General features: G+C 35.9%; 1 protein-coding gene across 1 annotated transcript; it reads left to right on the top strand.

Annotated features, from left to right (window-relative positions):
• Positions 1 to 10,315: 10,315 nt before the first annotated feature.
• On the top strand, positions 10,316 to 11,850 carry LOC136273273 (uncharacterized). The gene is made up of 2 exons (XM_066077673.1): positions 10,316 to 10,409; positions 10,851 to 11,850. The coding sequence occupies exon 2, from the start codon at positions 10,999 to 11,001 to the stop codon at positions 11,848 to 11,850; it is 852 nt and encodes a 283-aa protein (XP_065933745.1). The 5' UTR covers positions 10,316 to 10,409; positions 10,851 to 10,998.
• The last annotated feature ends 912 nt before the right edge of the window (positions 11,851 to 12,762 follow it).

Here is a 12,762-nt window from a genome sequence, read left to right as displayed (position 1 = left end):
TGAAAAACAATGCTTAAGCATACATTACATCGAATTTATCAATTATTTTCAAGAACTAAGTCTTGTCAGCTGCAATGATTTGTGCTGGGGTCCAATCACTGTTTCACTTTCGGTTTGTCTGAGTAACTGCATAGGAGAGTTGATTAAAATAAACTCCCAAAAATCAGTTTACCCTAAATATTCTTATATTTATAATCAGGTCCCTTTTCTAACCGGATGATTTCATAGTTATATCACATTGTGGAAACATCTCACATATCAGCATTGCAGTTCTCAAAAGACCTTGTTTATATACAGGATATAAACCTATATCAAACTCTGAACCCCCTTTGAGGCCCAATTATTGTCCAGGGGCAGAGTTTAAACAATTTTAAAGAATCAGCAATATGTAAAAACATATATAATTTTAGTTTTTGTGAATAATTAAAATGGTTTCCTTTATACAACTGAATCCCCAATGTGGCCCCACATTTTTGCTTTCACTAAAGTTACAGCTTTTCTGCGAAAATGTTTTTTTAAAGAAAATTAAAGGATTTTAAAGATTTACTCTATATATTCCTATGTAAAAAGTCGACCCCTATTGTGGCCACACCCTACCCCCGGGGGTCATGGTTTTCACAATCTTGAATCTACACTATCTGAGACTGTTTCAACATAAGTTTCAGTTTTCCTAGACTAACAGTTTCTGAGAAGATTTTTAAAGATTTACTCTATATATAACTATGTTAAAATTCAACCCCCATTGTGGCCCCACCCTAACCCAAGGGCTCATGGTTTTCACAACTTTGAATCTACACTACCGGAAAATGCTTCTACATAACTGTCAGCTTTTCTGGCCTAATGGTTTCAGAGAAGAAGATTTTTAAGATTTACTCTATATATTCCCATGTAAAAAGTCGACCCCTATTGTGGCCCCACCCTACCCCAGATGGTCATGATTTTTACAAATTTGAATCTACAGTACCTGATAATGCTTCCACATAATTTTCAGTTTTCCTGGCCTAACAGTTTCTGAGAAGATTTTCACAACTTTAAATCTAATCTATCTGAGAATGCTTTCATTTTAGTTTCAGCTTTCCTGGCCAAACGGTTCTTGTGAAGATTTACTCTCTCTATTTCTATGTTAAATCGACCCCCATTGTGGCCCAACCCTACCATCGGGGGGGGGTCATGATTTTCACAACTTTGAATCTACACAACCTGAGGATGTTTCCACATAAGTTTTAGTATTCCTGGCCGAACGGTTTTTGATAAGAATATTTTTAAAGATTTACTCTATATATTCCTACATGTATATATAAATTCGACCCCCCCCCCCCCCCCCATTGTGTCCCCATACATGTTTCAGCTTTTCTTGCCTTATGGTTATAGAGAAGAAGATTTTTGAAAAATTATGGAATATTTTCAATAATTCCTAATTATCTTCTCTTGTAAAAAGGCGTGGTCCTTAATTTTCACAACCTTGAATCCCCTTAGCCTAAGAATACTCTGTGCCTAGTTTGGTTGAAATAAGCCCCGTGGTTCTTGAGAAGATGTTAGAATGTGAAAAGTTTACACACAGATAGACAGACGGACGGACAGACGGACGACTAACCTTCGTCATGACCATATTGAATAAGGCTTTGAATGCATGTCTGTCTCCCCCTCATCATCGCATTTCCATAATAGCCTTTCGTTTCGGTGAAAAAGATTCCGTGCAATTCCAACTTGCAAGGATTTTTGTTTGAATTAGTTATATCTCTTACTACCCACAGTGCAGTAACATTCAAGGGCATAGATGACAAGATTCACTTATTTTGGTCACGTGACGGAATTCAAGAACTGATAGATTTTTGAGGGTCATTACTTCCAGCACTTTCCTTCCGAGATTGCTGTACCTTTCAAACCAATTTAGATGGTTGCCCAACCGATATATCGGATGAATTGAAAAATGTATGCATGCATCCCAATAATTTAAGATTTCTACAATTATATGCAGATTCCCCCTAAATGCAATGCAGTGCTAGGCATCCTATATCTGGCATTAGAGCCACATGTAATTAACTGCATCCCAAATCAACCTGTCATCTTTACCGACTCTCTGATGAGTATATCTCTGTATGTCGTGAAAACAGCCAAAAATTAGGAGATGCAATGCCAATTAGTCTTCAAGTTGTTGTGTCGTTGGATGATGTTCCGTCAGTATTAAATGCCAAAGAAATTATTTATCTAGGACGTTTAGAATCACTAATGGACAAGTATCCAATTGCGTTCCTTTTAAAGAAACTGTTGTATATTGCGGTCAAACTAAGTTTTATTTCTTTTATAAAAGAAATAGCGGAGCTGATTTTTCAGACGTTAGTAAGATTGAAAGATGAAAACAGTGGATTAGGGAAAATGATTCCCAGTTGGAAAGCTTATCAGTACGAACTGTGCAATGAAATATTTTGGTGGGGAAAACTAAACTCTTACAAAGATGCCTTACTTTCCCGAAACCTTGGTTCAGGGAATGGAAGAAATGATCGCTCTACTACCTTCGAATTCGGTTTTCTATGTTTAAAATCCAGTAGTGACTGTGCTTTGGATGAAAAATCTTCACCACCGTTGCACCACTTCACAGTCCCAAATTGACAGAATTCAGGGATTATGATCATTTGGAGACTTCCTTTCATGCAGTGATGTGATTTTAGGGACAAGATAAGTTCTTTTACTAATTGAGGATATCAAATACAACAGGGATGAAAAAGATAGGATTCAATCATTATTGCACGATCTTAGACAGACAAACGTGCCTTCATGGGCGTCATGTATTGTATCTGTATCAGCGGAACTGTTAGGCAGATATTTGAGCAGAACGGATTCTTTTCCGTTCCATTTTACTCTCGGTAGGGCGTTGGAAATGTTGAAAGCTGAAAACAAAGATGTCGCACACCTCTTGTTGGTTGGCCTTAATCATCTGAATTTAACCTATTTTCCAGGTTATAGAATCAGACATGGTTTTAAATGGACAAACTGGCAAGTTGTTATGATATTATATGGAGATTTCTTTGCCGACGAAAGTACGTGCGATGTGGAACTTTTGACTGCAAACATCATAGATGAATTAGTAAAGGAAAACCTAGTATTTAGAAGCAAATTCATTAATGCCAATTCAGAATTTCCTTAGGTTTTTGAAACTTTCCAATGGCTTAAAGGACTTGAGCTGGGTAAAGAAAACCTACTACGGGTTCTAACGTTTGTGGCATGTGTATGTTTGATACAAAACGGGTACTTTGTCAACTATGAAAGAATTACCAATCACACAACAAGAACTGCAAATGATGAAAGTTCTTTCGGTGTTATTTCTTCGGGGACCCAGGGCAAAACGCATACATTATATATACGAAGACATTCTGCACAAATTCGATTGTGCAAAACCTTTTGAGAAAGTTGGAATAATTGACGAGGATGACGCCACTGAAAACACCAACTTGCCTGTAGAAGTTGTTGTTGTTGGGAATGAACCAGAGGAACAAAATTTCAACATTTTCCGGCTAGGTATGTTTCAGAAAGACTTGTTGTTCCTTTGAACAAGTTTGAACTGAACATTTCGCATGAAATTATAAAGAGGGGAAAACCTTTCAATCAAATCATTTATATTGATTACCTAAATGAATGTAATAGAAAAGGAATCCATGACAGAACATTTAATGCATTTAGAGCTGCCCTGTTGCGAGCAAAAAAGAGTAAAGAATAATTTGTTTAACATTTCTAAACGATACATGAATTGCATCGAAATATACCATTTACAAACACTTTTGAACACGTTTTAGCCTGAGTATATATTTATTGAAGAAATGTAGAAATTGTAACATAGATTCGAACTAGAGCAGAGCTCGTGGCAAAGCCACGAGTAGGTCTTCCGTTGTTGCTGCGGGTTGAAAATATATGTGATATGGTGTAAAACGATTATAATGACTAAACTTTCAGTTCTGCTTTTGTTATAAAAACGTGTTGTGATTAAAAGCCTGTATATAAACATGTTTTGAAAAAGAAAGGAAGAAAATGTTTTAGGAAAACTATTTGTTGAACACAGTTTGTGTAATCGTTTCAAAATTTCTTTTAAAATGAAATGTTTAATGGTGTGTTAAATTTTCAAAGGGTAGCAAGCATTGTTATAAACAGTATGTACTCATGATTCATGTTAGGAATTGTAATTTTGTTTAAAACCGAACCCGCCTACAAAACACGTAACTTTTCTCTAAGTTGACTTCTTTATTTAAATCTTTCTAATTTTTTAAGACTATGTGCAAGTTTAGAATTGTTACGTGCTGACAAAATTCAGTAATTAGTCAAAATTGATTGCATTTCTGAACTTTTCTATAGGAAAATGTGTGTCGTCTGATATTATTTAATGATTCGAGTAGACTTGGACATTCAAAATAATATATAATCAGCTAAAAAACATATCAGCGGGAGAATTTATGCAAAACGAGCTTCTAAATTTTACACCAGATGGTGCTGTTTCATAGAGACACCACTATGTAACGTGAATTAAATAACCTTATTTACAGGAATGAATATTACTTCTCTCGACGATGTAATAATATTCAAAATCTTTATTTTTATGTCAGTGGGTTGACTAATTAAATTGAAAAAAAACTTCAATTGCGCTTGCGTAAATTAGAATTCTGGGAAGGATTTAGACAGTCAATTCGAAGAAGTTATGAAACTGGTCAGTTTCTAGATCAAACTGCGCATTTGTGTATTAAAAGACTATCATGTGTCTTTTACATATATATTTACATATCATCGTCTGTAGCCACGTTCCGGAATCCGTATGTGCAGTCATACATTGCATGTACATCGATACACCTTTACCTCCTCACCTCAGCCATACAAATGAGGATGCAACCTTCATATACACATGCATAGTATTATAGTTCTGGAAGCTATTTATCTTGTATTTTAATATATTAGGTATTCATTGTTCACTTTAAATTAGTATTCCACTGGCTGTAGCTAACCTTGTAAGTAAATTAAGTTGCATTACAACCTCATAATACACAAATTCAATTAAAAGGTTTTTTTTATCAATTTTCATACAATAAGCAATAAATAAAATCCCCAATAACGCACTTAAGTGTAACTTTGAGAAGCGCATATATTTTTGGGAGGCAGATATGTCGCTATATTGTAGTCTGTAAGTCAAGTGAACTATCATGGTCTTTCAAAGAAATAAAAAATATGTTGACACTTGCAGTACTTTGATCATTTCCATAGCGATCGACTGCATTGCATTTCCATTGAGTTTCAACTTTCAATTATAACATATTATGAATTATTCTGTTCATAACTATAAAAGTTTAGTGTATTCAACGGGTTAATTTATTAGCCACATTCTCAGGTTACAATTTTTGCATATTTAATGTGAAGATGATTGATTTCGAATAATAGTCTTATTGTTTATAAAAGCACCCTTCCAACTGTTACTCAATTACATATGTTCTGAGTTGTGTGCACTAAAGCGACACAATATATACGGTCGCACGTGGCGATTGAATTAACACAGACTGACAGAATAAACAAACGGGTGGGAAAGTTAAACACGTTGAGATGAAAATGTTACACATAAGAAGAAGTCATCCAAAATAATTTTCGACAGATCTGGATATCTTTTCGCTAATTTAGAAAAAATCCAGCGCTTGCATTTGTAAGCAGGGCGAGAGGAGGGGGGGGGGGGGGGGGAGACGGAGCAATGACTTCGCTTCCACATTGAAACGAACAACCATGTATAAGAAAAACTACAGAGTGATTAATATGTGACCGATAGAATCTAATCTTAAGTTGTTTAAAACTCATGTGAATATTCTTTAAAATAATCATCAAATGCCTCATTTCAGGACAATTCAGAACATTCTTTTATCGTGCTAGCACCTACCGCAAACATGTAACATATGGAACTTTGATTATAATTATACCCGCACTTTCTAAAGAAAGTTCGGGTATATTGTTGTTACCCTGTTAAGTCCGTCCGTCCGTCCGTCCGTCTGTCTGTCTGTCCGTCTGTCCGTCCGTCCGTCCGTCCATCCGTCTGTCACGTTTTACTTTCTCAAACTGCTCTTACATCTTATAAACCAGCAAACTGAACTCTTGGAGTTTGATTTGGGGTATCATGTTGTTTTGTAAAAAGGTTTCAAAAATTCTCTGTTAGTCCTGGGGGTCAAATAATTGGTAAAAAATGACGTTTTTTCACAAAAAACCTTCTACCTCGAACTCCTCCGACATTTTCAACAGTAGACAAATCATCATTTGGAATATGTTTTAGGGTATCCTATAGATGCGCAATAAGGTTTCTGAATTTTCAATTTTGTCCTGGGGGTCATTTAATGGCTGAAAAATGACGTTTTTTAACAAAAAAACTGGTTTCAAAAACGTCATTTTTTTTGGCAGTAGCCAATTGATCTTCTAGAATATGACTGGGGGTGTCATATTGAGGCGTGATCAGGTTCCAGATTTTTTTTTTATTAAGGGGATCAGTGGGCACCAAAAAATGACGTTTTTTGGCCAAAAAAATATGGTTCCCAGAACTCCTCTTACAACTTTTGTAGTAGCTACGTCATCTCTTGGGATATAATTGGGGCTGTCCAATAGATGTGCAATGAGGTTTTAAATATTTAAATTTCATCCAGGGAGTCAAATAGTAGCAGAAAATTGACGTTTATTACTAAAAAGCAAAACATTGATCCAAGAGCTCCTCTTATGATTTAATGGATAGACAATCATATCTTGGGATAAGATAAGGACTGTTATATAGATGTGCAGTAAGGTTTTAAAAATTTAAATTTCATCCAGAGAGTCAAAAAGTAGCAGAAAATTGACGTTTATCACTTCAAAAAAACATAGATCCTAGAAATCCTTTTATGATTTAATGGATAGACACATCATATCTTGGGATATGATAGGAACTGTTCCATAGATGTGCATTACGGTTTTGAAAAATTAAATTTAACCCTGAGGCCCATTACCTACCGGTACATACCTTTTGATGCCCTTTAAGGATCAAGAATATATATGGTTAAGGGGTGGGGATCTCAACCATTTTCGAGATATTCGTGCACTTCCTGTTCAAGGGGGGTCATGACCACCCCCGGGCCCATGACCTACATACCGTTTGATGCCCCTTGACACAAGGAACAAGAATGTATATGGTTTAAGGGTGGGGATCTCAACTGTCTTGAAGATATTAAGGGACTTGCTGTTTGAGGGGGTCAGGACCACCCACAGGGCCCATGACCTACATAACATTTGATGCCCCTTGACATCAGAAACATGAATATATATGGTTTAGGGGTCATGATTATAACAGTTTCTGAGATATATAGTAATTTCAAATTCCTGGGGGGTGGGGATGACCCCAGGGGTCAGATCTAATAAACCCTATATATTGCCAGTAACAGCCAATATATGATTATGAAAACCCTATATTATTATCTTTGTCCGTTTTCAAGTTACCATTTACAATAGAGTCTACGATTCTTCCTACAAGGTTCAATGTTAGACCCCACACCCTTTTAACACCCCCCTCCCCCGAAAAGTGGTTGTCTAACCCAAAATGAGAAAAATCAAACCAGGGTGCACAGCTAGATAATATGCAGGCCTATCATATCCTAGAGTTTTGTACAATTCTGTTCAGCCATCTCTAAGAAACAAGTTCAGAGCAGGAAAGAAGAAAAAGAAGATGAAGAATAATAATACATGTATTAAGAACCGTACAAAAACAATAAGTCTTCAAATTTCATTCGGGAGACCTAATAATAAAGATTAAATAGAGATAGGATCATCAAACATCAATAATTTAAAGATAATTGACAATTTCTGATTCTAAGGGGGTCAGGATAACCCCCTAGGGCCATGACTTACATGCCATAATGATCTGATGCGCCTGCATGACCTAAGGAGGATTAATATCTTTGGATTAAGGTGGGGATGGTTTTTATGATATTTAATAATTTCAGGAAGAGCACTTGGGATCATGACCTACATACCATCTTAAATGCCTTGAACAAAGAAACAATAATAGAATATGTACATGATATATGATTCAATTTAAGAACACAGATATAGATCAATCATCTGTTTTGTAATACTTCCTATGTATATATACATGTATATGTATTAGTTTTTGTTTTGTTCTATACTATTCATGTTCATGACTGTAGTATGGCTTAGTCTTATTTTAAATTACATTAAAAAATTGTCAAATATATGACTTGGAACCCCCACTCCCAAACAAACTCAAATATAAATTGCCCCCCCCCTTCCCCCCTCCCTTGTCGAATGATCTACTAAAATCAAAATATAATTTGGGTGTCTAAAAACTTACATAAACTGGTAAAAAATGTTATTCTTAAAAAAATTATATTACACCTTGCATAATTGACAAATGATCTATTGAGATATGATCAGAGGTCATATTTCTACCTTGGGATCAATAAGTAGTATTCATCGACAAGTTAAAATTAATAACAATAAATTATTCAAATTATAAATGTTTATATCCACATTCACCCCCCCCCAATCTAATCTGGTTAAAAAGATTCAGTCTACACCTACTTACATGTAATACACAAATTTAATAAGAAATTGTTTATACAGGGTCAATATGGGGTCAACTCAATAGTGCATGATCATGCAGTCTGACAAATGAAAAAAATAACTTTTGCAACTAAAATGACAGAAACTTTACAAATGCGATAGGATAGGTAACGATGATAAGCTTATTTAAATATTAAAAGATGATGATACAGTATGCTGTCAAAGGGAGATCACATTTAGAAAGTGAAAGTAGAACTTATATATGCATGCTGGCATCTCATTATATTGCGCTACTGCTACTACATGTATTATGCTTACCTACATTGGTCAACATCATAATGATAATCCAATTAAAACACAATAATGAATTCCTTTAGCTGATCTTAACTAGGGGCCTAATCCTTTTCTGCATATGGAAAACACAGACATGTGTGTATGGGTATTGCTAAAACGCGGAACGGAATGGAAAATATCATCACGTTTATCGATGCTTAAAAAGGGTATAGACTGGCCAGAAACGATTTACTTTGTATCTTTTATTTATATCTAATGAATGATTATCAACATGTTGTTATCTTATTAATATTCATATGAATGTCTATCAATTATAGCATTGTATTCATTCGGCTTTAGTTGAGTACGAAACGGAAAAATCAAATGTATACGAATTGTGAAACATTTACATGATTAAACGAGCAAATTAGCTATAACTTTTTACTTATTTTTCTTATATGGTATTGCTGGCATATCAGCGTAACGTACGCAGTTAGTGAAAGCATTTTATGCGTGTTTTGAGTATTTTTATATTTCAAATATGATGATGTACATGTATATACTCAGGCACGTAGCATCGTTTTTGAAAGTGGGGGGGCCAGACCCATCCAAAAAATCTTGACAAGCCAAAAAAAAAAACCAGAGAAATAAATTTAAAGTTTTCCAAAAATCTTCAAAATCCTAATCCGTGGGGGGGGGGGGGGGGGGGGGGGGGGTTAGCTTCAATTTGACTACTATTTTTTCTAACTTCCAAAAAAGTGGGGGGGCCAACTCCATTATACTTCATTTTTTTATATGTAAATTTTAAAAAAATTGTTGCTGCGAGAAAAAGTGGGGGGGCCAGGCCCCCCCTGGCCCCCCCTGATGCTACGTGCCTGTATACTTACATCAAAATTGAATTGTCGGTGTTCTAGACGATCTTTCATCATACAGACGATACAGTATCATTGAGATGGAAGAAAAAAACCGTAGGACTGACGACATCAAAAATCAAAATACAGAAAACATTAAAATATACCCGGTAATTTGTGAAACTATTAATTTGTGAAACTAGTATTTTTAGCAATGCAATTTTGTTTACATTTGCATTACTAAGCAGTTGTTTATTCCAGCAGCTATATACATATGATCCGAATAGAGAGCTCTAGACGTTGCCTAATTTGATTTTACGATTATATATTTGGACTATAGTATGTCGATCCCAAAATATTCATGCAACACATTTGGACGATTTATAATGGAAAATGTTGACATCTTTTCTCCATTTGGAAGTCACTCAGAAGACCTTGCACAATTTTTCAACACTATAATCCGGGTCTGTTGAAATGCAAAACCCCGTAGACTTCTTTGTTTTTAGCCGTGTATTTATACCAGCTGATAAGCTAGAGAGGACGTTTTAAAGAAAGAATAATGAGAATGTGTGTTCTGTCCAATGTTAGAGTTATCTTTCTTTAATTATTGATTTTTCATTTTAGAACTCTCTTATGTTTTTCGGTAAAATTGTCATACGAAGCCCGCCATTTGTTTATGCGGTTGAACACCGCGCTCTGTATTTTTCGCTAAGTTTAGCCTACCACAGAGTAAGTAATGATTTAAAACTTGTTTATTATTCTTTAAAAAGATGATTTCAACATGTTTATAGCTTTTACAGTAGCCATAATCAGTTTTATGTGTAATAATTGAAGCTTTCTTATTGGAGTGTTGTCGTCTGCAACAAATGTAAACATAGGCTTGTTTTGATTTGAACAACTTTCTGTGAATTATTTGCTAAACTTTATATTGATAGTTTTACAAGTTATCTTGAATGTTTTCTGATAGATTTGAGCTAATATTTGTGGTTAACTATATTTCCAAATGTTATGCTGCAAAATTTTATTTCTATGGAAGCCCATAAGTGTCATAAGCTTTATGTATAGTGTTATTATTGATAACTATATATTAGCATCACTTAATGACGGTGTGTAAATTTTATTTTGTATGAAATTCAAAGTGTTTCATTGTATCCTTTGTTTATATTTCAGTCTTTTACCAAATCCAAATACACATTGACAATCTTCCTGGGAGTTGTTGTTAATGTACTTGTAAGAGGTTAAACATTCTGTGCAAGACCGGACCAGGGCGTCCTTACGCGACAGAACAGTAAAAGATCTTGTACTCAGGCAATCAGCTATGGGAGATAAGGAAAACGACAGTGCCTCAACTTCCTCACGGAATTCCAAACATTCATCCTCAAGAAGCGATATGAGCTCGCTTATCGCTCAAGCCAAAGCCAAGCTAGAAGCGGCCAAAGCACGACTCAGATTTACTGAGATGGAATCTGACTTGAAAAGGAAACAAGCGGTATTGGATCAACAGATCGCCCTTGACGAAGCCAAAGTGAAACGCGAAAAAGCTGAACTTTCAGTAAATTTAGAGCTACTCGCACAGCAACGAGAAACAGCAGCACTTGAAGCGGAGGCAAATGCTCTCGATGCTCTCGATCAAGAATCTCAACTTGCAAGGAGTTTGCTTCCAGATACAGAACCTGCAGATCCTTTTATTAGAACAAAAGCCTATGTCGAAGAAGATAATTGTGCAAGAATGTGTTCTACCAACACACCCCATATTCAGGATACATATGATTCAAATGTAAAGAGTGAAAATGACAGATATTGTGTATCTCCTTTAGCGGAACCTATCAGAAAGTTAAACCCAGAAGCTTCCTCCTTCACACCAAACAACTCTGTCACAGGTGATTTCACACGTTATCTCCTGAAGAAGGACTTACTGCTTTCTCGACTCTCAGCCTTTGATGATCGACCGGAAAGCTACATGACTTGGAAAGTATCATTCAAGACAGTGATGAGTGAACTAGATGTTTCCCCTATTGAAGAGCTTGACTTTCTGTTAAAGTGGAGTGGACCAGAGTCTAAGAGACATGTTTTAAGCATAAAGTCGGCAAACATTGCTGACCCATTACGAGGTCTACAGAGAGCATGGGAGAGACTAGAGGAACGATTCGGTTGTGCAGAAATGATGTAGTCGTCATTAAAGAGAAGACTGGAGACATTCCCAAAGCTAACTGCAAAGGATTCAAAGAAACTCTATGAACTGTCAGACTTAGTTTCAGAAATTGAGTCCATTAAGAGTGATGAACGAATGAAATCGCTGCTTAGTCATTATGACTCTTCAACTGGTGTGAACCCCATCGTAAATAAATTGCCGCACAATCTCCAGGAAAAATGGACATCCTCAGCGATTAGATACATGAACGAACATCATACAGCATATCCACCGTTCACCCACTTCGCTGAATTTCTACGAGAACAAAGTCGCATCAGGAATAACCCAAGTTTTCTCTATGAAACAACATTCATCAGGAAGGATACAAATGTGTCGAACTATGTTCAGAAAAACTATGTTGTTGTGAAGAAAACTAACACTCATCATGAAGTTCAGAGCACAGCAAGTAGAACTGAAGATATTTCTGTACCTGGAAAGTGTCCGATACACAATACTGACCATCCTCTGAATAAGTGCAGAGCCTTTAGATCAAAGAGTATTCAGGAAAGAATGAAATTCTTAAGAGAAAAGAGAATATGTTTTCGATGTTGTGCCTCAACCAATCATATCAAGAAAGACTGTAAGGAGATAGTGTCATGCAAAGAATGCAACAGTAGCAGTCATCCTACAGCCTTACATATCGATACGCCATCAGTACTTCATACAGCTGCATTAGCTCACAGCGGGGAGGCTCCAATTGACATTACTTCAAAGTGCACTCAGATATGTGGTAGATTTCCTGGGAAATCTTGTGCTAAAATTCTGTTAGCCGATGTACATCTGCAAGACCGTCCTGACAATCGTGTGCGTGCATACATCATGCTAGATGATCAAAGTAATCGTACTTTAGCCAGTTCACAACTCTTTGATTCACTCGGAATTGAAGGACAG

This window comes from Magallana gigas, chromosome 3 (assembly GCF_963853765.1).
Source record: "Magallana gigas chromosome 3, xbMagGiga1.1, whole genome shotgun sequence".
In the NCBI taxonomy this organism is placed as follows: Eukaryota; Metazoa; Mollusca; class Bivalvia; order Ostreida; family Ostreidae; genus Magallana; species Magallana gigas.
The sequence above is the reverse complement of the archived record's forward strand: the minus strand, read 5'-3'. Positions and strand labels throughout refer to the sequence as shown.